Below are 27,526 nucleotides of genomic sequence, written 5' to 3'. Positions count from 1 at the left end.
CTGTCCACTCTTTCAGAAGGGAAGAAGGCAAAATAAAGGAAATTATAAGTCAGTTAGCCTAAACTCGGTGGTTAGGAAAGTGTTGGAGTCTCCTATTAAATATGAGACTTTGGGGTATTTGGAGACTAATGATAACAGAAGTCAAAGTCAGTGTAGTTTCTGCAATGGGAAATCTTGCCTGACAAATCTGTTAGAGTTATTCGAGGAAATAACAAGCAGGGTGGACAAAGGAGAGGCAGTGGATGTCATTTCTTGGAATTTTTAAAGGCATTTGTTTAGGTGCCACTCATGAGGCTACTTAAGAAGAAAAAATCCTATGATGTAACAGGAAAGATACTAGTATGGATAGAGGAATGGTTGACCGGCAGGAAGAAACAAGCCGGAATAAAAGGGGCCTTGTCCGGTTGGTTGCCAGTATCTGTGATGTTCCTCAGAGGTCAGTATTGAGACCGCTACTTTTCACATTGTTTGTTTATGATTTGGACAAATTGGAAGAATGTGCAATAAAGTGGCAGGTGGAATACACTGTTAGGAAATGTTTGGAGAGAAGGTTCAAACAACAGAGGTGCAAAAGGACTTAGGAGTCCTCATGCAAGACCTTCAATAGGTTAATTTACAGGTCGAGTATGTGGTAAAGAAGGCAAATGCAATGGTGGCATTTATTTCCAGGGGAACAGAATATAAAAGCAAGGTGGTAATGCTGAGGCTTTATAAGACACTAATCAGGCTGCACTTCAAATACTGTCAACAAATTTTACCCTGAGAGTGGTGAATCTGTGGAATGCTCTGCCACAGACTGCAGTGGAGGTCAAGTCTGTGGGTTTATTTAAGGCAGAAGTTGATAGTTTGCTGATCGGTCAAGGCATCAAAGGATATGATGAGAAGGCAGGTGTGTGGGGTTGAGTGAAATCCAGGATCAGCCATGATGGAATGGTAGGACAGCATTGATGGACTGAATGGCCTAATACTGCTGCTGTCTCACGGTCTTGTGTCTGATGTGGACTTGCTGGAGAAAAGGTGTTTAACACTTCTTAGTTCCTGCCCTTGTAAATTCCCTATGTCAATTTAAATCTCTTCCACACGGACCATACCTATCCTTGTCGATAGCTATCCTGAAAGTTAACCAGTTATGGTCATGATTCCCAAACTGTTCACCCACTGAAAGGTCAGTCACCTGGCCAGGCTCATTCCCCAAAACCAGGTACAGTATGGCCCCTCCTTCCATTGGAGCATGCACATATTGATTTAATAAACCTTCTTAACAAATTCAAACCCATCTGAAACCCTTACACTAAAGAGGTTCCAGTTTATATTCGGGAAGTTGAAATCCCCCATGCCAGCAACCCTATTACTTCTACACATTTCCTCAGTCTGTTTACATGTCTGTTCCTTAACGTCCTGGTGGCTATCAGGGGGTCTGTAGTACAATCCCATCAGTGTAATTGCACCCTGTCTATTCCTGAGTGTGACCCCTCCATTATGTCTCCTCTGAATGCAACTATGATATTGTTCCTGATTAGGAATGCAACTCCCCACCCCTTATCTCCTCCCCTGACTTTTCTAAAATTTCAAAAACCTGGCACATTAATCATCCATTCCTGCCCCTCTCTCAACCAAGTTTCAATCATGACTACATCATACTTCCATGTACTAATCCATGCTCTGATTTCAACACCCTTACCAATAATACTCCCAGCATTAAAATATACACACTTCAAACTATCCGACCTATCATACCTGTAATTTCAGTTTTGCCTTTTAATACCTTCACTGACATCTAACTTCTGGTCAGATGCATTCCCTACTGATCTGGGACTCTGGTTCTCAGCCCCTTGCAAAACTAGTTTAAACTCTCCCAGGTAGCATCAGTAAATCTCAGAGTCAGGATATTGGCTCCTCTCCAGTTCAAGTGCAACCCGTCCCATTCTACCTGTATATCAAAATTTCCGATGACTATCTTAACATTGCACTTTTGACGTGCATTTTCTATCTCCCTTTGTAATTTGCAGGCTACATTTTTGCTACTGTTCAGAGGTCTGTATATAACTGTCATCAAGGATTTTTGCCCTTGCTGTTTCTTAGCTCTACCAACAACAATTCTACACCTCCTGATCCTTTGTCACCTCTTTATAATCATTTGATTTAATTTTTTACTAACACAGCCACACCACGTCCTCTGCCTACGTGCCTGTCCTTTCAATACATTGTGTATCCTTGGACATCAAGGTCCCAGCTATAATTTTCTTTCAGCCGTGATTCAGTAGTGCCCGTAATATCATACATTCCAATCTTTAGCTGTGCTACAAGTTCATCTAGCTGATTCCCTATACTGTGTGCATTCAATTATTACAGCTTCAGTCCTGTGTTCATCACCCTTTTCGATTTTGTCCCCCTTTTACATTTCAACTTATCCCATTGACTGCAATTTTGCCCTATCATCAGCCTTTGTTTGCTAGCAGACTCACTACACACTGCCTCTGTTTGTAAACGAACGACTCGATCCATAGCCCCATCACTCCATTTCCCATCCCCTGTCAGATGAGTTCAAACCTTTCTGAACAGCTCCAGCAAACCTGCCCACAAAGATATTTATCTGCCTTGGATTCGCGTGCAACCTGTCCCTTTTGTACATGTTGTAACTTCCCCAGAAGGGATCCCAGTGATCCAGAAATCTGAACCCCTGCCCCCTACATCAGTTTCTCAGCCACACGTTCATCTGCCAAATCATCCTATTCTTACCCTTAATTTGTTCTCTGAATACAACTCTCGTTTGATTTCCTTGTGTAAGTTCACAATTATTGCCCCAAATTCCCATTCACATTCTGCCACTTTTGCTTATCAAGGCCCGGAGGACTCAACATATGGATGCAGCTACAAAGAAGGCTTGACAGCTGCTATATTTCATTGGGAGTTTGAGGAGACTTGGTACGTCAACTAAAACAATCATAAATTTTGATAGATGTACTGTGGGAGCATTCTAACTGGCTGAATCACCGTCTGGTATGGGGAGTGAGGGGCCTCCGTAGTATCCAGGGTATCTTCAAAGAGCAATGCTTCAAAAGGGAGGCATGCATCATTAAGAACCACCTTTACCCAGGTCAGGTCTTGCTGTCATTGCTACCATCAGGATGAGATACAGAAGCCGGAAGGCACACACTCAACTATTCAGGAACAACTTTTTTCCCTCTGCCATCTGATTTCTGAATGGAAATTGAACCCATGAACACTACCTCATAACTGTTTTACTTCTACTTTGCACAACTTATTTATTGGTAATTATTTAATAAATATGTGTATACACACTATTCACAGAGTTTTTTTCTCTATTATTATGTATTGCATTGTTCTGCTGCTGCAGAGACAATGGAGTTCATGACACATGCTGGTGATATTAAGCCTGATTCTGATAGATCAGGAAATTATGCCAGAATGCCAGCTGTTTGAAAAGGCTGATTGGGGAAAGTTTAAAGAAATGACAGAATATTGAAATCAATCAGGATGTGGATCTTTTATGTGACGAGATTGTGGAAGGGATAATGACAGCAGCAACAATAAGTATACCAAGGAAATGGAATAGAGCTGAAAGAAAAATGGTGCCATGCTGGAGAAAAGACTGTGGGGAAGCAATTAGACATTGTAATAGAGCATTCAGAATGGAATAGAGGCCATACAGTTTTCCAGAATTAATTGAGTGTAAAAATATGCAAGCAATAGTAAGAAAAGCAATTTGAAAGGCAAAACAGAAATATTGGCGTAAGCTGATAGGAAATCCTTCAAAGCAATATATGTAAGATTAAGATCTATATAGGATTAACCTGCTGGACTATGGAAGAATGGTATATGGATCAGCATCACACTGTGTGCTCAATAAACTGGATATAATTCAAAGGCAAGCATTAAGGGTAATCAGTGGGGCAATAAGGACAACACCAGTGGTGGCATTGCAGGTGGAGTTGGGAGAGACTCCTCTGGAACTGAGAGCCCATGGAATTACAGGAAAGATATTGGAATGGGTGGAGCATCGGCAGTTAGGCAGAAAGCAAGGGGTGGGAATAAAGGGATCCTATTCTGGTTGGCTGCCGGTTACTAGTGGTGTTCCGCAGGGGCTGGTGTTGGGGCGGCTTCTTTTTACACCGTATATCGATGATTTGGATTATGGATTAAATGGTCTTGTGGCTAAGTTTGCAGATGACACCAAGATAGGTGGAGGAGCAGGGAGTGTTGAAGAAACAGAAAGGTTGCAGAGACTTGGTCAGTTTAGGAGAGTGGGCAAAGAAATGGCAGATGAGATACAATGTTGAGAAATGTACAGTTGTACATTTTGGAAGAAGAAATAATCAGGCAGATTATTATTTAGATGGGGAGAAAATTCAAAAATCGGAAGTGTAAAGGGACTTGCACCAGCAAGTTGGATTGGCAGTAAGGAAAGCGAATGCTATGTTGGCATTTATTTCAAAAGGAATAGTGTGTAAGAGTAAGGAGGTGTTGATGAGGCTCTATGGGGCACTGGTGAGACCTCATTTGGAATACTGTGTGCAGTTTTGGGCCCTCTATCTTAGAAGGGATGTACTGATGTTGGAGAGAATTCAGAGAAGATTTACGAGGATGATTCCTGGAATGCAGGGGCTAACATATGAGGAGCATTTGTCGGCTCTTGGACTGTATTCATTAGAGTATAGAAGAATGAGAAGGGATCTCATTGAAACATTTTGAATGTTGAAAGGGTTGGACAGAGTAGATGTGGAAAGGTTGTTTCCCTTGCGGGGGGGCGGGGGGGTGAGTCCAGGACAAGAGGCCACAGTCTTAGAATTAGAGGGTACCCATTTAAAACGGAGATGAGGAGAAATTTTTTTTAGCTAGAGGGTCGTGGATTTATGGAATTCGTTGCCACATACAGCTGTGGAGGCCCGATCATTGAGGGTGTTTAAGGAGGAGATTGATTGGTCAGGGTATCAAGGGATATGGGGAAAAAGCTGGAAATTGGAACTAGATGGGAGAATAGTTTAGCTCATGCTGGAGTGGCGGAGCAGACTTGATGGGTTGAATGGCCTACCTCTGCTCCTTTGTCTTGTGATCTTGTATTAACATATTGGGTAAACCCAGCAGGGCCTGAAGAAAATCATCCAAGTGAACAGCTTTTAGATGCATGCTGGGAAAAGGGAGGAAAGAAATTCAGAAGTTTTGCATGGACTATTGAAGGGAAGGCAGAAAGGACAGGAATTAGTAATAAGGCAACGAGTGATGCAGTGTCTTTTCCTGGGTTGTCTCCATGTGAAGCACCAGAGGTGGAAGATAGAGTATTCAAAAAGAGACAGGAAAATAGAGAATTAATCTTAAATCACAATATTGTTGAATGTTAAGTAAATAACAATTATTATGGATATTTACAAAAAGGATCACAGGATTATTGCTTTAAATATATAGAACAGTTCCTTAAAAATTCAGGTTTTTTTTCATAATATTTAATACAATTATAAGTATGAGGTCAAGGTATGTTGACCCACACTCCAGTTCAGAAGGTGGTGCTAATTCATCTTAAAGCTGTTTGCTGACTGCCATCAAACCTTAGAAACCTATCAACTATGGAAAGGCCCAGATGGAGTTGATGTGCAGAGGATGTTTGCAAGAGTGTAGAGATGTAAACATACACAGGCCATTTCTGTCCTGCTGAAGGATCTCATCCCAAAACATCGACTGTACTCTTTTCCATTGTTGCTTCCTGGCTGCTGAGATCCTCCAACACTTCGTGTGTGTTCCCACCATAGGCTGTTTGCTGAAAGAAGACAGAGAAGGAAAACATCAGAGTAAAAGTCAGGCAGACACAGTGAAACAGACCTTCCATCTACCTGTTTTATCCCTGCCGCCATTGGTTAAAAGGCCTGCTGGTCCTCCCACCTGTCTTTCATCTGGTTAGAGAACCATGCAGACAGCTTGTCTTGATTGGTTGGAGGTCTGCATGTTCCCACCCTCCCTTTATATCTCCATTGGTTTGTGCACAGGGCCGTCATATAGATTCCCATTGGTCATGATTTCTTTCATCATGGCGGGGGTTGAAGGGCATGAAAATCTTTCGGAAAGGTCCATTTGGTTCAAATGATTGAAGTTGATGTTTCAGCAAAACTGAGAAAGTTGTAAAGGGGAATATTTTTAAGATTAAAAACAGAAAATCAAGCAACACACACAAAATGCTGGAGGAACTCAGCAGGCCAGGCAGCATCTATGGAAAAGAATACAGTCGACATTTCGGGCTGAGATGAAGTGAGGCCTCAACAGTGCTTTATAAAGTCTCAACATTACATCCTTGCTTTAATATTCCAGTCCTCTGGAAATGAATGCTAATATCATATGTGTCTTCCTCACCACAGGCTCAACCGGCAAAATAACCAACACAAGGTCTTCCAAATACTTTTCCACCTCAGAGTTTTGTATTTTCTCTCCATTTAGGAAATAGTCAACCCTTTAATTTCTTCTACCAAATGGTATGACCATACACTTCCCAACATTGTGTACCATCTACCACTTCTTTACCCATTCTCCAAATCTGTCTAAATCTATCTGTAGCATCTCTATTTCCTCAAAACTACCTGCCCCTCCACCTATTTTTGTATCTTTTGCAAACTTTGCAAAAGCGCCATCAATTCCAACATCCAAATCATTGACAAATAATGTAAAAAGAATTGATCCCATCATAGACCCATATGGAACACCACTAGTCACCAGCTCACTTTATTTCCTCTTTGCCTCCTGCCGATCAGTGATAGTTTTATACAGACTAGGATCTTTCCTGTAATACCATGGCTCGTAGAATCTTAGGCAGTCTCATGTGTGGCACCTTGTCATAGGCCTTCTGAAAATCCAAGTACACAACATCAACTGATTCTCCTTTGTCTATCCTGCTTGTTATTCCTTCAAAGAATTCCAACGGATTTGTCAGTAAAGATTTTCCCTTGAGGAAACCATGCTGACTTATGTCCATTTTATCATGCACCCCCAAGTACCCTGAAACCACATCCTTAACAATTAACTCCAACATCTTCCCAACCATTGAGGTCAGAGTAACTGGCCTATAATTTCCTTTCTTCTGCCTCTTTCCCTTCTTGAAGAATGGAATGACCTCAGTTCGTCTGCCATTTCCTTGTCCCCATTTCTACCTTTCCAGCATCATTGTCTAGTGGTCCGATATCAACACTCTCCTCTCTTTTACACTTCATGTTTCAGAAGACACTTTTGATGTCTACTTTAATATTATTGGCAAGCTTACTTTCATATTCCATCTTAACCTTCTTACTGACTTTTTTTAGTTGCCTCTGTTGGCTTTTAGAAGCTTCCCAATCTCAATTTCAGGATGAATTTGATCATATTGTGATCACTTACCTCGAAGGGTTAAGCTCTCTAATCAATTCTAGTTCATTGTACAACACCCAATTGAGAACAGTCAGTCTACCTGCAAGGATATTGGACCCCTTCTGGTTCAGGTGTTACCTGTCCCTTTTGTACATGTCATACCTTCTCCAGAAGAGATCCCAATGATCCATGTACCTGAACCTCTGCCGCCTGCACCAGTTCCTCGGCCAGGTATTTACCTATCAAGTCATCTTATTCTTACCCTTACTGGCATGTGGCACAGGCAGCAATCTGGAGTTTACTTCCCTGGAGGTCCTGTTTCTTAGATTTCTCCCTTGAAACCTAAAATCAGGACCTCCTCACCTCGATAACCTATGTCACTGGTGCCACTATGTACCAAGACTGTTACAAGAGTCTTTGATGAGGATGGGTAGGACCCAATTGCTGGGCTATCCAAAGCAAGGTTCGAGACACAGTATCAAACCAGCTCTGAGCACAAAACCAACACTAGATGGTATCATAAGTAGGTTGATGATTGAGCACCCAACTTTAAATACTCAATTCATGGTGCCCAAAACTTAATTAATGATTTGAAGGACCATACTGAACCCTTTAAGGGGCTGTGACAGCTATCTGTACTCTGTCTTGTAATGGGACACCCCTCCGCAATGGCTGTCTGCTGATGGCCATGGCTGCTTGGAGAGGCGGCGATGATAGTCATGGATGAGGGCCGGATCTAAGATGTCTCTATCAGGCACCCAGCACCTATCCTCAGGTCCGAATCCTTCCCAGTCCACGAGATATTTCCAAAGACCCCAACAGTACACAAATCCAAAAGTCTTCTCACTGTGAAGACCAGTTCCCCTTCAATAAACGTGGGTGGTGGCAGGGCTGATGATGCTGGGTATAAGGGGTTGATGCAGACAGGATTTAATTTAGAGATATGGAAGGTGGGATTGATCTATAGGGTCTTGAGGAGGTGCAAGGTATAAGCTACCGGGTTTACTTTCCTCAGAACTTTGAAGGGTCCAATGAACTTGGGCACCAACTTTCTAGATTCCACCTGGAGACACAAATCATGAGTGGACAGTGTTACGTTCCCCGTAACTAGGTGACTTACCAGCAAAGATAGAGAGGTCCGCTGAAGTCTGATGGTACTATTTTCAAACGTTTTTTATTTATAAAGGGGCACAAACGTATGGTTAATACAAAACATTCAGATCATATACGTCATTAATACTCAATCTAAAGCACAGGTATAGTAATAATCAATCAGAAATAAGCTCTATCGTTGTCTAGGGGATAATACTGAGTCCAATGGAAAATATAAAAGTCACTCAGAAGTCTGCAGGCTTTTCTGTTTGGAAACCGCTGGCATTTCACATGTTGGAGAGAGGGATTGGTGAGAGAAAGGAACACTTGCCCATTGTCTTGGCGAAGCAAATCCCTGTTGTTAGTTAAAAACGGTTTTTCCTTTGGTTTCAGCCACAGACTCCCGATCCGGAATCTAACGCATGTGGCTTCCTTCAAAATGGCTTCCCGCTCCGATGGGAAGCGCTATCGTGTCTTCTTAGTGTGTCTCCTTGGTGCGTCTGAGGGGCCGTCTCGGCAGCCCACCTTTTATCCGGACTTGCAGGGTTGTAGCTGTCAATCAGGGTGGGGTGAGGCAATCTCTCCTCATCTCCCAGCCCACGTTGCCCTGAGGGTTTGCACGTAACCCAGTCCCCATTCCACAAAGGTGTCTCCAAGAGACAATGGCCATTTCCGTGGGTTTTGTCTGGCTGAGAGGCCAGACCACATTCCAAAACCTGGAGGCCTCTCCCTCACTCTCCTGAGTCCAATTCAGCACGTCGCTCTCTCTCTTGGGTCATTGACCCCCCCCCCCTTCACTAGGGCTCTTGCGATTCTCACAAAGGAGGGGGCTGGGGTCATAACACCTCCCCTCTTAAAAGTTTTTTTACCAGCGGTTAAAAACAAGTTGGTACAGAGTCTAACAGGATTTTTGAATCTAACATACTACACAAGCTTTTCTTTTCACAGCGTACTACCGTTATACATTCAAGTCAGTATCTAAACAGGTAACAATTACAGTGTCCCTTTCTTTAATATCTTAACATCACGTACCGTACTAAAGTCTTGTAGCATCAGACTTCAGCTCAATAACCACCTATTTATTTATTTTCTTCAGCAACAAAACTAAGGAGGTGTGATCTTAGCTTAGGTGCATCTACAAACGTTTATGCAAATACTAATCGTTTCGGTCGTGTTACTTCACCGGCAGGTCTCCAAAGGGGTTGTCTTTATATTTCACAGGCTTTGGCGCAAACCCATACAACTGGCGTTGCTGTTTAAAAATGACATTTCTATTAACCATCACCTCTTTTCCGGTGAGTCCCCCTGTGGGGAACTTGAGTAATTTGGCGAGGTACTCTCCCGCCTTTCCTTTCCACAAGGGTTATTCTCTTAACTCCGTGTCCCCAACCTAGTCCATCATGGGAATTTCCACCCAATTCTTTAATGCTACACAGGTAGTTAACCCTTTTGTCAAGACCATGCAGGCTGATGTGTTTCAGTTCGAACCTTACCTCCGGCCACATTTAAATTTTGGCTTCCTCACAGCGCTTTCTTGAATAACAATAGCGTGTGAGGCCCCTTTACGTTCCAAATCAACCTGTAATCGATGCGCAGGCATCAATCTAGACTTTAATTTTTTTTCATTCGATTTGGGAACTACAGATTTACCGTTCTCCTCCACAACAACAGTTATCTCCCCATTCGTAAACTCCACATTAACTCTGAACACCCCCTTCAGCACAACCATCGGGGAACTCACACTTCCCAAGGTTAACCCTTTCTTCCCCGAACCAAGTCTATCTGATCCAAAAGGACGGCCGTCTCGTCCAGCTGAGTCAAATACCTCAGCCTTTTTCTGAGCTCCGTGACTAGGTTCAGGACCACGTGCATCCCCATCTTGGACACACTCAAATGGGGCATTGGCCTCTTCCAGGCTTTCAATACCCGTACCCTTTTCAAATTCTAAATTCCCCTGATCCTCCCAGTTACTCTTTGGGCAACTCACTTCCGGAGTAAACTCAACCCCGCGGGCTGAAACAACCTCATCTGCCAACCCAGCAGACTTCTTCAAGGTAATGGCATCCTTTTCATCTAGGACTGCCCTCATTTAATTATCGGGAACACCTTTAGAATTTTCAACTTCTTCAAACAGTTCTGCCAAACCAGACAGATCATCCATGTCCAACCCTGGACCTTTTAACAGCTTTATCTGTTTCTCATCTTTATTTCCTACCTCTAGGACCTTTTTCTTCGCTAAGGGATGATCTACCCTCTCTCCCTTACCCCCTTTTACGTTACTATTCCTCGTTTTACCACCCTCGCAACCCTCGTGCCACAGGGTCGGTAAAGACGTCTGGGCCAAATCAAAACTGGCAAATTTTAAACTGCTCTCGTTCTCAGCTGCCGCTCTTGACAGGCTGCGAGTGACCGCGCATGTGGGATAGTTCGGGGACGCTATGGGCGGGGCCTCAACACGCACCGGTCGGCGGGTCATAGTCATGGCCGACCAAACTTTTCCTCCTGCTAAATCGTTTCCAAGGAGGACATCCACGTCAGTTCTCGGGAATTCTGATGGCACCCCCATTTCAACTGATCCATACACCAGCTCACAATCCAAAATGACCCTACGTAAAGACACCCTTTCTGTCCATTTTCCTATTCCTCTCAGGGCTACCTCGCCCGTCGGAGGTCCGAATTGTAATACGTTACAGCTAATTAATGATAGCTCCGCCCCCGTGTCTCTCCAAATCCGTACGGGAATTGGTGGGTCCCCCTTCCTCACAGACACGGTTCCGTGTGACAGATAAATCTCCGACCCCTCGCGCTCTCTGCTTACCTGGGACCCTCTTGCCGATTTTCTGATTACCACTGCACACCCGATAGGGACCGCTGCTTTCCCTCTCTCTGGCTCCTTTCTCGGAGCAAAGCACTTAGATGCAATATGACCCACCTTTCCACAATTAAAACAGGTCAAGCCAGGACCTCTCCTGCCGTCTTGCCTCTCCTCCTCAATTTTACCACTAGCTCCCAGCAGGATCTCTGCCTCAGCCGGCGGGCTTTCTCTACCGTTCCCACGGTCTCTCTGGTAACTTACATTCGAGGAAAACTTTGTTTTGTGGGTTAGGGCATATTCATCTGCGAATCTAGCAATTTCTGAGATGGACTGATTCGTCCTCTCATTCAAATACATCCGGATCTCTTCCGGAACACAACCTTTAAATTCCTCAATCAAAAATAACTCCCTGAGACGCCCATAATTCTCGGCCACCTTTTCCGCGGTGCACCAACGGTCCAAGAGCACACCCTTCTCATGGGCTAGCTCGGTATACGTTTGATTCCACCCTTTCCTTAAATTTCTGAACCTTTGTCTATACGCTTCAGGTACTAACTCTTAACCCCGGAAAATGGCCTCCTTTACTTGGTCATAATTCCCTTCCCCTTCCGGGGGCAACGCTGCATATGCCCACTGTGCTTTCCCTCGTAACACACTTTGTAACAACGCCACCCACTGCTCTCTGGGCCACTTCTGATTCACTGCCACCTTTTCAAAAAGCAAGAAATAACTATCAACATCCGTCTCCTCGAACGGGGGGACCAACCTCAACGCCCGACTAACATCAAACCCCTCCTCTCTCTCTACCCCTTGAGCTCTTCGCTCTTGCCTTCGCCTGTCCAGCTCCAATTCATGGCTCCTTTGTTTCTCTTTCTCGGCTGCTTGTAGCTCTTTTAACTGGAGCTCATGAACCCGTTTCACCTCTAATTCCTTCAGTTTGAACACCTGCTCCCTTTCCTTTTCCTTTTCTTTCTTAGCCCGTTCCTTTTCCTTCTCAGCCCGTTCCTTTTCCTTCTCAGCTGCTTCCAGCTGCTTTACTTTAAATTCATGTTCCAACCTTACTTTCTCCAACTCTAACTGATCTGTCCCACTCGCTAATATCTTTTCGGGGATATTTTCCAAATCCTCAGCTGCAAACAGCTTCTTCACAATATAATACTGAGCTATGACCCTTCGCACTTCCCACTTTTTCATTGATGACCTCACCTCTGTGAGGTCTAACCCCTTCGCCAGATTTACCAAGTCTAATTTGGTAGCCTTCCCTAGCGCCCCCGGAGTCGGGTTTCTCATAAATTCATCCACGTCCATCTTTGCTGGTTTCCAGTCTGGCTACCTGCGTAACCAGATTCAAGTTTGGACTTACAGCCCGATTCACTGACACTCCCCTTTGGTTTCAAATCCCGAGACAAGTACCCCACTTGTTACGTTCCCCGTAACTGGGTGACTTACCAGCAAAGATAGAGAGGTCCACTGAAGTCTGATGGTACTATTTTCAAACGTTTTTTTATTTATAAAGGGGCACAAACGTATGGTTAATACAAAACATTCAGATCATATACGTCGTCAATACTCAATCTAAAGCACAGGTATAGTAATAATCAATCAGAAATAAGCTCTGTCGTTGTCTAGGGGATAATACTGAGTCCAATGGAAAATATAAAAGTCACTCAGAAGTCTGCAGGCTTTTCCGTTTGGAAACCGCTGGCATTTCACGTGTTGGAGAGAGGGATTGGTGAGAGAAAGGAACACTTGCCCGTTGTCTTGGCGAAGCAAATCCCTGTTGTTAGTTAAAAATGGTTTTTCCTTTGGTTTCAGCCACAGACTCCCGATCCGGAATCTAACGCATGTGGCTTCCTTCAAAATGGCTTCCCGCTCCGATGGGAAGCGCTATCGTGTCTTCTTAGTGTGTCTCCTTGGTGCGTCTGAGGGGCCGTCTCGGCAGCCCACCTTTTATCCGGACTTGCAGGGTTGTAGCTGTCAATCAGGGTGGGGTGAGGCAATCTCTCCTCATCTCCCAGCCCATGTTGCCCTGAGGGTTTGCACGTAACCCAGTCCCCATTCCACAAAGGTGTCTCCAAGAGACAATGGCCATTTCCGTGGGTTTTGTCTGGCTGAGAGGCCAGACCACATTCCAAAACCTGGAGGCCTCTCCCTCACTCTCCTGAGTCCAATTCAGCACGTCGCTCTCTCTCTTGGGTCATTGACCCCCCCCCTTCACTAGGGCTCTTGCGATTCTCACAAAGGAGGGGGCTGGGTTCATAACAACAGTCAGACCTGTTGCCCAGGCTGTAAAGTGGGTCCCTGTCTTCTCCTTCAGTTCACCTTGGTCTCCACCTCTGGGTAGAGACCAGCAAAATTTCTCTTCCACTAATCCATCTCTCCTTGCAGTGTTAGATGGAATATTCAGCTGCAGGGATCCCAACCCCGTCCTGTTCTGGAAAGAGAAGCAGATGGTAACCAAAGTGGCGCTTGAACGGTGACATTCCATGCACCGAATGCTGTAAAGTGTTTTGGGCAAACTCTGCCCACATCAATGGTCACACCTCTCATCAGGTCTTTCTGAGGCCAGGCATATTAGGGTATGTTCTAAATCTTTGTTGGTCCTCTCCATTTGACCATTGGATTGCGGGTGAAACCCAGGAAAGTTTTGCTCTTGCCCCTATCTGTTTACAGGATGACTTCCAGAAATATGATGTAAATTGTGAACCACAATCCAAGACAGTGTCCACCGGGAATCTGGATCTGGAAGACCTGGTCCAGGACAATTTCAGCCGTCTCCACTGCAGGTGGTAGCTTCTCCAATGCCCAATGCAGTGAGCTTGCAGGCTTTCGTAAACAAATCGACAATTACCATGATGACCGACTTCCCCTTAGATGGCAGGAGACCTGTAACAAAGTCCATGTAGATGTGTGGTCAAGGTCTTTTAGGACAGGTAGAGGATGGAGGAGCCCTTGAGATCAGGTTTGGGGCTCCTTGTTCTGGTTGTACAGTCCATATACCTGTATGTACTGCCGAACCTCTTCCGTCATTCCAGGCCACCTATACCTCCTCTTGCTAAACTTGAAGGTCTTGCCAATCCCTGGCAGTGTGGTCATTCTCAATGAATGTCCCTATTAGAAGACCTGAGACTGGACAGAATTTGAGACAAACAGCCGACCCAGAGGGACGCTCTTAGAAATCCCTCCCTTGTGCTTGGGCCTTGTGAACAAAAGTGGCGATTGCTCAACAAATTGCCGCAACCATCCTGATTCGGGGCAAAATGTTGGCCGGCTGCTCCTCTTGTTCCAGTTCATCAAACCCACAGGTCAGGGCATCTGGCTTCTGGTTCTTTTACCTCAGTCGAAAGGTCAGGATGAATTCAAAGTGGTTAAAGAATAAAGACCACCTAGCCTGCCTGGAATTCAGCCTCTTGGCCTCCTGAATATAAGCCATGTTCTTGTGGTCAGTCCAAATGATAAAAGGGTTCCTATCCCCCTTGAGACAGTGACTCCATTCCTCCAAAACTAACTTAACTGCAGGGAGCTCCTGATTCCCTTTGCCATAGTTCCTCTCTGCCAGGGATAGCTGCCTGGAGAAGAATGCACATGGGTGCAGTTCACTGTCTGAATGTGATTGCTGAGACAAGACCGTATCCACTCCAATGACTGAGGCATCACTTACATGAAGAAGGGGAGTTTTGAGTTAGGAGAAATCAAGATGAGAGCTGTTGTGAAGCTCTGTTAGGGCCAACAAAAGCAGACTCTGCTTCAGCAGTCCAGGCAAAAGGGCCCGTGGAATTCTTAGTTGGTGACATCAGCAGAGTTGCCACAGAGCGAAGTTCCTGGTAAACTTCTGGTGGAAGTTTGCAAATCCTAGGAATCGCTGGACTCCTTTAATGCTAGATGTTGGTGGTCAGTCTCTGACTACCCAGGTCTTGGTAGGTCCACCTTGAGATTGCCATTGGAGATGACGAATGCCAAAAATGAAACAGTTGTAATGTGAAACTTGGACTTCTCCAACTTGAACTAAATCCATTCTCGAAAAGACTCTTTAAAATGTCTCTGATGGGAATGACATTTTCTACCATGGACTTTGAGAAGATTGGGATATCATCCATGTAGAAGAAGGAATACTTATGTAGAGTATCTTGGAGCATGTTGTTTATAAAGGCCTGGAAAATTGCTGAAGCATTCACAAGGCTGAAGGGCATAAACAGGTACTCGTAGTGCCCCGTCGGTGTATTGAATACAGTCTTCCACTCATCACATTCCCTTATATGGACCAGATTGTCTACACTCTGCTGTTCCCGATTTGTGAGTACTCTCACTCTTGGAGCATCTCGGCCATATTCATGAGTGGTAGGTGGTTGCGATTTTTGTCCTTCATGCAGTTTAATGCCCTATAATCAATGCACGGCCATAGGCTCTCATCCTTCTGTTGTACAAAGAAGAAGCCTGTACAGCATGATAGGTGGAGGTTTGAGTGAAGCCCGTGGCAAAAGCCTCCTAAACATTCTCTTCCATTACGCTACTCTCTGGGCCTTAATGCATGTACTGTCAAACGTGTGGGGGAAAGGTACCGGGCTGCGGCTCTACAGACAGTTGTATGGTGGTAGAGTCAATGCCTTTTCCTTGCTGAAGACTTCCTTCAAGCCCTTGTAGATGGAAGGGATTTTAACCAGTTTGGGTGTTGCTGTCTCCGTCTGACCTTCTTTCAAGGATGACCCCTGTGGTTTTTTAGGCAGCAGGAGAGATTCAACTGAGTCTGCTCCCTAGGCTCACAAAGCTCATTCATGCAAACCGGCCAATTCAGAGTTCAAATCCCTGTCAGAATCCTCAGGTAATGCAGCAAGGTATTACAGAGGGTTCTTCATCTTCTAAAAATAGGCTTGAAGGTTCAGTGTGAAGAGGTGTTTTCCTTTCTTTGATACCTGGTGGCTAGATTTGTTAAGCTTGGCTGCAAGTTCCCCAGACTGTTCAGGCATCTCCCTGGTCCTTTCCTGAACCAGAGATTCCCTCTCTCTAGTTCCTGTGGGATCCTGACTAGATAGTGTCATGACTCACACAGTCCCATTGGCTGGAACCAGCTTGTCCGTCCCTAAGGGCCGGACTAGTTCAACAGACGATCTCAGGTTACCTCGCACTGAAAGCTGTCCACACTTACCATGGCTGGACCAAGCAATGATTCTCCACACCCTCAGTCCTGGATGGGTTATGCTGGGACAGCCAAAGATACCCAAGGATCAGGGGTATGAGTGGACAGTCAATAATGTGGAAACTAATGTCTTCCACAAGATCTACTATCCACATCTGCAAATCCACAGTCTGTTGCTGGATCTGCCTGGAACTCAGTGGGTGAACATCCTAGACAGTTGTGAGCATGGGTTGCCCCAGAGTTCACAAAAGCCTCACCTGCCTTAAGTTCTTACCCCAGGTGAACTCTGCCTCCAGCACAAACCCAGAATCAGTGGGATTGGGAGTAGTGGCTGCTACCATCACGGTCCTCTCGATACTGGCTGGTCTTAGCAGCTCCGACGGTTGCAGCCCAAGTCTGTCAGCTCACCGGTGACATAATCCCTACAGTCAAAGCAGCGACCTTGACTCCTGCCTCAAAACAGTGGGGAGTCCAGTGCAACCGACCTGCGTGGGTTTGACTGGATCTTGAGCAGGCGACAGGCTGGTTATGGTTCGAGGTTGTGGAGAGGAACTGTGATACATAGGGACCGGGCTTGGATCAGCTCTCCTTGATCTCCTGAGGTGGTCCCACTTTTGCTCTTGGGTGAGGAAGCCGTGGCAAGAATCCGGGTCACTGTCGAAGCTCTCCAAGGTTTGAAGATGTGCTGACTCCCCTGAATGACTTTGGCTTGTGTCTTGCGAAAGTTGATGAACGGGTACCTGGAGGTCATGAATCTCCAGGCCTCATCTGGAAAACCTTTAAGACAAAAAATTCTGATATCCTACTGGGTCCATGTTGGCTCAATCGTACTGTGACGAGAATCCTTGATGAGGATGGTTTGGACCCATTTGCTGGGATAAACGAGGCAATGTTCTAAACATGGTATCAAACTTGATCTGAGCACAAAACAAATGCTAGATGATATCACTAGTAGGTTTATCACTGAGCACCGAACTTTGGTTCAGCTGTTCCTTAAATCGCAATCCTTGGTGCCCAAAACATGATTACCAATCAGTGGAACCGTTCTGAGTCTTTAAAGGGGCTGCGCCAGCTATCTGTATTCCTGGAAAGTTCGAGTATCTAAAACCCGGAAGCTGGTGCGGTTGGGTGTGTCTTCATAACAAAGATTTCTGGCTGCTCACCCTCATCATTGAGAATTCCATGGACACGATCTGTGACAACCCTGATCCTGGCAGCAGGGATGCAACATACCATCTGTGTGTCAACAGAACCTCATCCCTGTTCCTCTGACGAAGGAATCTCTTATCATCACTGCATTCTTCTTCACCTCTCTCCTCTTCTGAAACATATCACCAGCCTCAGTGCCAGAGACCCAGTTGCTGTGGCTCCCCCCTCAATGGTATATAAAGTTAAATACTTTTTATGGAGAAGAACAGCCACAGGTGTTCTCTGCACAGGCAGTGCATTTCCCCTCCTGTCTCCTGCAACTTTGGGGTTACTACTTCTACGTAGCTCCTGTCTATCACCTCCTCATTCTCCTGTATGAGTTGAAGGTCATCGAGCTGTATCCCCAGTTCCTTAATACATTCTCTCAGTTGCTGCAACTTGGTGCACCTGGTGCAGGTGTGTTCACCTGGGAGACTGGAGGTCTCCCAGACTTTCCACATCCAACACCGAGTGTAAAACACTGCCCCTGGAGCCATTCTCACTAAACTACTGTGCCTGAATAAATGAGGAATGAACAAATGGGAACAGAAAGAGAGAAACCTTAAGGTCTTATGGAAGGTGGATCAGGGACTAAACAGAGGAAATTCATGAGACATTATCTCCCATACACACAGCATTACTCACTAATCCTAATCAACCCCAGTTTTCTGAAATAGATCTTAACCCTCAGAACTCGTCCATTAAGACCATAAGAGATTGGAGGAGAACTAGGCCATTTGGTCTGTAAAATTTGCTCTGCAATTTCATCATGGCTGATCCATTTTCTCTCTTTGCCCCAATCCCTTGACTTCTCCCCGTATTGTTTCATGCCCTGACGAATCAAGGATCTATCAACCTCTGCCTTGAATATAACTAAAGACTTGTTGTCTGCGGCTGCCTGGTGCAACAAATTCCACAGATTCACCATTCTCTGCCAAAAGAAATTTGACCTCATCTCCATTCTGAAAGGACACCCTATATTCTGAGGCTGTGTCCTCTGGTCTTAGACTCTCCCACCATAGGAAACACCCTCTCCACATCCACTCTATTGAGGCCTTCCAACATTCGAGTGGTTTCAATGAGGTCTCCCCTCATTCTTCTGAATTCCAGTGAGCACAGTCACAAAGGCATCAAACGCTCTTCATATGACAAGCCTTTAAATCCCAGAATAATTTTTTTGTGAATCTCCTTTGAACCCTCTCCAATGTTATCACATCCTCAACATTAAATCCTTGCTTTTATCTTGTAGTCCTATTGAAATGAATGCTGACTTTGCATTTGCCTTCCTCACCACCGACTCAACCTGCAAATGAACCTTTAGGGAATCGTGCACAAGGACCCAGTTCCAGAGTAGTTGGGATGGGAAAGAAATGTTGTTCTACTCACATCCCATGAATGAATAACTAAAAGTCATCCACGGTTCTGTTATATCATGACGGATCCATTACTGTATTGTTTTCAAATTGATCCCGCGCGATTGGAATTGACATTTAATTAAATTGCAATGAAATTAATTTGGTGTTAATAATATTTCATGACTGTTTTACTGTTTATTATTTTAGGTAGTTACATCACAATATTGTATAGAATTGTTTCCATGGAAATTCCATTGATAAGTTGTTTCTGTTTGTATAAAACTGCATGTGATAGAATTCCCTCAGATACGGTATTGGGAATGACTCTGTCAGTAATCGTATTGGTCAGTCCAGCTTACACGTGCACTCCAGGTCATGGCATTCTCCTCCAATCTGTGATTTTGAGTGCAATCTCCAAAATCTGCTCCATATCTATTTTCCCATATGACTGAACATGGTGCACTCCCCGAGATATGAGGCTGGCAGTCTGAATCTCGGATTCATCCAAATAACTGATCTTAAATTGCTTCTCATACATGGGAATCACAACCTTCCTGAAAATCAATTGTGTATTCCCAAACTCTGTCCCATTCCCTCATGAACGGCATTGAGAAATAACCAAAATTTCTGGTCTTGTGGAGGTGTATTTTTCCCATTGTCTGGTCTTTCATTATTTTCCCCAATGTCTATTCCAGGAATATATTCCTTCAATATCTGGTCCTGTGTGCCTTGCTCCAATGTCAGTCCCTTGGACTTACTCTGCTCAAACCAGGTGCTGGTGCCCATTGTATTCTATTCTTTCCTTGGTTTGCATTAATCTGTTACCTGTTTATGTTTTCTACTCCTGGTGTATTTTCCTGCATTGGCTTATTTTCTCAAAATGTTCTCTCTTGCTGACATCACATTTAAACATTTATATGGTTGATATCCAGTTCTGTATCACTAGTACTTGTACCAACACCTCCACACTCTCTGATGGGGGATGCTGCAGGATGCAAAATGTTTCCTTCAGCTGAATACTGGGAAAACCAAAAGCTTTTGTCCCCACAGTGAGTTCTGTTCCAGGGCACCGATGCTGTTGTCCCTTCTCAGTGACCTGAGAACAAAAATTCAGGCTGACTTGGCTGTTCACTGTAGTACAGAGGGACAGAGGTGCTGCCTTTCAGTGTTGACTTCGAAAGGAGATTGTGTGTGCGATGGAGATGCTCCTGTCCCCACAGCTTTATGGGATGTGGAGTGTGGAGAATTAGGATAATGTGTTGAAATATGGGATTGAGACACTCACTGAAACATTCCACCAATATCTGGATCTGGGATGTACAACAGGGTTCTGAGAATCTCTTCCAATGAGCCTCTGTGTTTTCCTGACTATCTTTCTCGGGGTGCAGCAACCGCAGTGCTCCCACTGTGGGAAATCCCCTACAAACCTGAGCAGCACGTGTGGGGCTACACTCATATATTACAGGCTGGAAATCTCTCCGATGTTTGTCCCGGGATGTATTACCCACTTGTTGTACTTGTAGGCAGGTGAAGCCACTGCAGTGATGAGGGAACTAAGATGGGCTGAATAGCTTCCCTCAGTTTTAGCAACTCCAGACACTTCATTTTCTCCTTCTCTTTATTTTTAATTGATACAATTTCAAATCATGACATAAACTCTAGCAGAAAACTGAAAGAAAAGCTACAGGCAATGTTTTCCACAACATCTGATTTACAAGATATGACAGAGCAGGATCCCAAATCCACTCTCCACCGTACTCCCCATCCCCACGTCACTTTCTTCCTCCATAATGATAATAACCACTTCCTCGCCTCCCTCCTCTCCATCACAAACTACACCCTCATTCCCTACTCCCCATTCCCAAGCCTTAATCTTGCCTTCCTCTCCCCTCCTGTATACCCCCTCCAGCGTCACATATCCTGCCATTTTCCCAATGTATCATCCACTGCTGTCCCTCCGGCCACCTAAGCGGCTCTGTGCCCCCATTTCCCATCTGGCATCCCCGGTGCATCTAGAGGTTTATATTCTGAAATGAGCAGTTGCAGTGCAGTAGCCTCGGATTGCCGAGTGAGTGAGATGGAGACTCCATTTCCAAACATCGCAGCCACACGGGGATCTCTTGACTGAATGCACGGTGTGTATCTGCTGGTCACTGCTGAGCCTGAAATATAGACAGGAGAGTATGATATTGTGTGTGACAAGGTGCAGCATAGACCATAACCTGTGAGGACAGGTGAACTAAATAACAGATGGTCTGTCCTCATTCTATGGGAAACCCCATGAAGAGATGTCTGTCAGTATTCTCCGAGATCACACCAAAACAAAAATCTGAGTATCAGTTCAGAACTTTAGGGTGATCCACAGTTGGGCTAATGTTTTAGTTCCTGAGCAAAGCCATAAGATGAGATATAGGAGCAGAATTAGGTCACTTGCCCCATCGAGTCTGCTCCAGCATTTCATCATGACTGATCCATTTTCCTCTCAGCCCCAATCTCTTGCCTTCTCCGAGTATCCCTTTATGTCCTGACTAATCTAGAATATATCAACCTCTTCCTTAAATATATCTAATGACTTGGCTTCCACTGCTGACTGTAGCAATGATTTCCATAGATTCACCACTGTCTGGCTGAATAAATCCTCCTCATCTCCATTCTAAATGGACGACCCGCTATACTGAGGTCTGGAATCATCCTCTCCACATCCACTCTATCGAGGCATTTCCAGACATCCCACCCTGCAAAAATCCATTTCAGGGTGGTAGCACCACCATTTCACGGAGGTAGCACCCTTACCGCCCCCCTCCCTGTCAACCTCCAAGGGTGTATGTAATACTTTGTTTAGTGATACTTTCTAACCTGTAAACCAAGTTGGGTATATGCAGAAAATGTGACATTAAAATATACTTACATTATCATAGAGTCATTTTTTTATTCTATTACAATTTTAAGCAACTCTACAGGGTGTTTGGCCTCATTACTTAGAACATCAATAGAGTAGCTCCTTAGCAGCTAGCCAGCTAGTTTAAATAATGTTAGCTATGCTAATGAATGAATGACACCTGTTAAACTCACCTCAACATGTCTTTTACATTTTAACCCACTATGGGAAATAGAAAAGTCACTGTAGCAAACAGTGCAGCGAGCAACACTGTCATTATTTTTGAGGTTGACTCTAAAGCCCACCCATAGAGAAAACTGATAGGTCTACTTAGCACAAAGAAGGACCAATCAGGATGCTCCCTCTCACTCTCACTCTTCCTCTTCCTCTCCCTCTCCCTCTTAAAAGAATCAATTTCCGGGATATTGTATAAAATTTGCAGGCGTCAGGGAGCTGCTATCAATATGCAGGAGACTCCCGGAACTTCCGGGAGAGATGGGATGTCTGCGTTTCAACATAGTATAGGTTTGAATGAGATCCTCCACTCATTCTTTGGAATTCCAGTGAGTACAGGCCCAAAGCCATCAAACACTCCTCATATGATCAGCCTTTCAATCATGGAATCATTTTTGTGAACCACCTTTGGACCCTCTCCAATGTCAGCACATCTTTTCTTAGAAAAAGGGCCCAAAACTGTTCCTAGTGCTCAAAGTGAGGCCTCACCAGTGCTTGAGAAGGTCTCAATGTTATATCCTTGCTTTTATCTACTGATCCTCTTGAAATGAATGTTGACGTATTTGCCTTCCTCACCACTGGCTTAACCTGCAGATTAACCTTTAGGGAATCCTGCATGAAGACTCCTGATACCCTTTGGACCTCAGATTTTTGAATTTTCTTTCCATTTACAAAATACACTTTGCTTTTATTTATTCTACCAAAGTTCATAACCATACACTTCTCGACACTGTATTCCATTTGCCACTTCTCTGCCCATTCCCCTAATCTGTCTAAGTCCTTCTGTAGCCTCTCTGCTTCCTCAACTCTATCTATCCCTCCATCTATCTTCATATCGTCTGCAAGCTTGACAACAAAATCATCGATTCTTTCATCCAAATCACTGACAAATAACAGAAAAAGCAGTCCCAACACTGACCCCTGTGGAACACCACTGGTCACCAGCAACCAACCAGAAAAGGCTCCATTTTCTCCCATTCTTTGCCTCCTGCCGATCAACCAATGCACTTTTCATGCCGGTATCTTTCCTGTAATGCCATGGGCTCTTAAGCAGTCTCATATGTGGCACCTTGTCAAAGGATTTCAATTCTGCTTTGTTTATCCTGCTTGTTATTTTTTCAAAGAATTCCAACAGATTTGTCAGGCAAGGTTGTCCTTTCGGGAAACCATGCTGACTTCAGCCTATTTTATCATGTGCCTCCAAGTGCCCTGAAACCCCATCTTTAACAATCAACTCCAACATCTTCCCAACCAGTGAAATCAAGTTAATTGGACAATAATTTCCTTTTGTCTGCCTCTCTCCCTTCTTAAAGAGTGGTGTGACAATTACTCATTTCCAGTCCTTCAGAACCATGCCAGAGTCTTGTGATTCTTGAAAGATCAAGTTAAGTCGTTTATTGTCATTTTGACCATAAACTGCTGGTACAGTACACAGTAAAAAGGAAACGACATTCCTCCAGGACCCTGGTGCTACATGAAACAACACAAAACTACACTAGACTACGTAAAGCAACATAAAAACTGCACTAGACTACAGACCTGCACAGGACTACATAAAGTGCACAAAACAGTGCAGGGCAGTACAATAATTAATAAACAAATTTATAGGCACCGTAGAGGACAAATTACAAAATAATAATAAATGATGTAGATGTCAGTCTAGACTCTGAGTATTGAGGAGTCTGATGGCTTGGGAGAAGAAACTGTTCCACAGTCTGGTCATGAGAGCCTAAATGCTTCAGTACCATTTGCCAGATGACAGGAGGGAGAAGAGTTTGTGGGTGGGGTCCTCCACAATGCTGTTAGCTTTGCGGGTGCAGTGTGTGGTGTAAATATGTGTAATAGCGGGAAGAGAGACCCCGATGATCTTCTCAGCTGACCTCAGTATCTGCTTCAGGGTCTTGCGATCCGAGATGGTGCAGTTCCCGGACCAGGCAGTAATGCAGCTGCTCAGGATGCTCTTGATACACCCTTTGTAGAATGTGGTAAGGATGGGGGTTGGGAGACGAACTTACCTTCATAATCTCTTCAGCCACCTCTTTCGGAACCCTGGAGTGTAGACCATCTGATCCAGGTGACTTATCTACCTTCAGACATATCAGTTTCCAAAGCACCTTCTCCCTGTTAATAACAACTTCACTCCCTTCTTCTCCCTGACACTCTTGAATTTCCACCATACAGTTAGTGTCTTCCCCAGTGAAATCTGATGCAAAGTACTTATTCAGTTCATCCACCATTTCCTTGTTCCATTACTACTACCTCTCCAGCGTCATTTTCCAGCACTCCAATATCTCCTCTTATCTCTCTTTTACACTTTACATATTTGAAGAATCTTTTGGTATCATCTTTAATATCATTGGCTAACTTACATCATTTTCTCACTGACATTTTTCATGTCTTCTGTTGATTTTTAAAAGCTTCCTAATCCTTTAACTTCCCACTAATTTTTGCTCAATTATATGCCCATTGTTTGACTTTTATGTTGGCTTTGACTTCTCTTGTCAGCCATGGTTGCAACATCCTGCATTTTGAATACTTCTTCCTTGGGATGTATCTATCTTGTGTCTTCTGAATTGCTCCCAGAAGCTCCAGCCAGTGCTGCTCTGCTGTTATCCCTGCCAGTGTCCCCTTGCAATCAATTTTGGCCAGCTCCTTTCTCATGCCTCTTTAATTCCCTTTATTCCACTGTAATAGTGATACCTCTGACTCTAGCTTATCCTTCTCAATTTGCAGATTGAGTTCTATCATAGTATGATCACTGGACCCTGAGGGTTTCTTTACCTTAAGCTCTCTGATCAATTCCAGCTCATTGCACAACACCCAGTCCAGAATAGCTAATCTCCAGGTGTGCTCAACCACAACCTGTTCTAAAAAGCCATCTTGTAGGCATTCTACACATTTCCACTCTTGAGATCCAGCACCAACTTGTTATTCCCAATCTACCTGAATATTGAAATCCCCCATGACTATTGTAACATTGTCCTTTTGACGTGCATTGTCTTTCTCCTGTTGTAGTTAGTAGACCACATTGTTGCTACTGTTCATAGGGTCTTTTTATCCTTGCAATTCCTTAACTCTACCCACAACGAGTCTACACCTTCTGATCCTACGTCATCACTTTCTGTTGATGTAATTTCATTTTTTACCAACAGAGCCAACCCACCTCTCTACCTACCTGCCTGTCCTTTTGATACAATGGGTACTTTTAGACGTTAAGCTCCTAGCTAAAATCAGCTATGATTCAGTGATGCCACAACATCATGCATTCCAATCTGTAGCTGTGCCACATGTTCATCTACATTATTCCATATACTGTGTGCATTGAAATGTTAACACCTTCACTTTTGTATTCACCACCCTTTTCTATTTTGTCTTCCTTTTACATAGCAACTGATCCTGTTGACTGCATTTTAGCCCAATCATCAGTCCCTGCTTGCTAGTAGTCTCACTACTCACTGCCTCTGTTAGTAAACCAAAGACTCGATCCTCTGCCTTATCACTCCATTTCCCATCCCCCTCCCAAATTAGTTTAAACCCTCCCGAACAGCTCTAACAAACCTACACACAAGGATAATTTTCCCCCTCAGCCTCAGGTGTTATTCATCCCTTTTGTACAGGTTTCACCTTCCCCAGCAGTGATCACAGTGATCCAGAAATCTGACCCCCTGTCCCCTACACCAGTTCCTCAGCCACACATTCATCTGCCAAATCATCCTCTTCTGACCCTGCTGTTCTCTCAATACAATTCTTGCTTGATTTCCTTGTTTAAATTCCTTGTTTAAATTGTTTATAATCTTCTTTCAGCCATGTTTCAGTGATGCCCAGAAAGTCATAGATGCCAATATGTAGCCGGGCTTGAATTTCATCTAAACTATTCCATAACCTGTGTGCATTCAAATATAACACCTTCAGTCCTGTATTCATCACAGTTTAAAATTTTGTCCCCTTTTACATTGCAACTCATCCCATTAACTGCAATTTTACCCAATCATCAGCTACTTCTTACTAGCAGTTTCACTACACACTGCCTCTGTTTGTAAACCAATGATTTGAACCTCAACCCCATCACCTTACTTCACACCCCTCTGCTAAATTTGTTTAAACCCTTCTGAACACCTCTAGCAAACCAGTCTGCAAGGATATTTGTCCCCCATGGATTCAGGTGTAATCTGTCCCTTTTGTACACCTCATAACTTCTGCTTATCAAGGCCCAGAGGCTCGGAGTAAAGAGGAAAGGTGTAAAGTCCCAGGGGTTGTGAGGGGTCTCAGACTGCATTGTCTGTTGATTGTGCTGTCGTTGGGGTTGCAGTGTCAAAGAATGTAATGTGAGATAAGAAAGGTGAAATTGTTTCATGGGACGTCTCTTTAGTCAATTAGTTACCTTGACAACGGTGATGAAGGTGCTGTAGAGGAAACTGATGATGAACAGAAAGGCAAAGGCAGCAACTGTAGGCATATTGTCATCTCCCTCCACGTGTCCCTGATCTTCCTTCCCCTCCTCCCCTGTCAAGTCTGTGCAGGTTTCTGAAAGAATTGAGAAAGTGAGGTGGTTAGTTTACTATTGATGTTTCCTGAAGATCAACAACATCCCAATCACAATGAAGACAACAGGAAGACAGCAAGAGAGGGGACGTGAGCCAGTTCCACCATTCAATGGTATTATGAGGGGTGATTGATAAATTTGTGGCCTAAGGTAGGAGGAGTCAATTTTAGAAAACCTAGCACATTTATTTTTCAACATAGTCCCCTCCTACATTTACACACTTAGGTCAGCTGTCATGGAGCTTACGTATCTCTTCTTTGTAGAAGTTGGCATCTTGGACCTCCAAAAGTGGTCCACACCAGGGGTGATTGATAAGCTGGTGGCCTAAGGTAGAAGGAGATGAGTTATTAACTTCAAACTTTCTACATAATCACTCAAAGAGTTGAACTGCATGCACATGTAACGAGAGCTGTATAACTCATGTCTTTCTATCTACGGCCACAAACTTACTAATCACCCCAGCTGTGGACCAGTTCTGGAGGTCCGAGACGCCGACTTCTACAAAGGAGAGATGTGTATGCTCCACGACTACTGGACTAAGTGTGTAAATGTAGGAGGAGATTATGTTGAGAAATAAATGTGCTAGGTTTTCAAAAATTGTTTCCTTCTATCTTAGGCCACCAACTTATCAATCACCCCTCGTATAGCTGGTCTATGACCAACTGCATTGACCTGACTTTTCCCCAGATCCATTAATCCCTGGGATTATCCAAACCATTCAATCACATGTTTAAAATGACCTTCAGACCTGACACTGTGGCAGCCTGTTGCAAACTTCAATGAACTTCTTCAAGTTGAATGTCTCTTTTTCTTTGCATTAAGTCTTGTTTTGCACCGTTTCTTTCCCTCATTGTCTTGCATGATTTATGTAAAATTAGTATTTAGTCTGTTGTCTGAAGCTACATGCCTGTGATGCTGCAAGCAAGTTTCTGATTTTACCTGA

The 27,526-nt window shown here is 44.2% G+C and overlaps 1 long non-coding RNA gene and 1 gene segment (V, D, J or C); one reads left to right on the top strand and one right to left on the bottom strand.

Annotated features, from left to right (window-relative positions):
* Positions 1-27,526, top strand: part of LOC140716615 (uncharacterized) — a 132,771-nt gene that overhangs the window by 17,863 nt on the left and 87,382 nt on the right. The window lies entirely within an intron of this gene.
* Positions 20,546-27,526, bottom strand: part of LOC140716612 (immunoglobulin heavy constant gamma 4-like) — an 82,888-nt gene continuing 75,907 nt past the window's right edge. Inside the window, 2 exon segments of the C gene segment in view lie at positions 20,546-21,090; positions 26,422-26,564. Coding sequence covers positions 21,079-21,090; positions 26,422-26,564 — 155 coding nt within the window.

The sequence above is a fragment of the Hemitrygon akajei genome, chromosome 25 (genome assembly GCF_048418815.1).
Source record: "Hemitrygon akajei chromosome 25, sHemAka1.3, whole genome shotgun sequence".
NCBI classification, from domain to species: Eukaryota; Metazoa; Chordata; class Chondrichthyes; order Myliobatiformes; family Dasyatidae; genus Hemitrygon; species Hemitrygon akajei.
The sequence above is the reverse complement of the archived record's forward strand: the minus strand, read 5'-3'. Positions and strand labels throughout refer to the sequence as shown.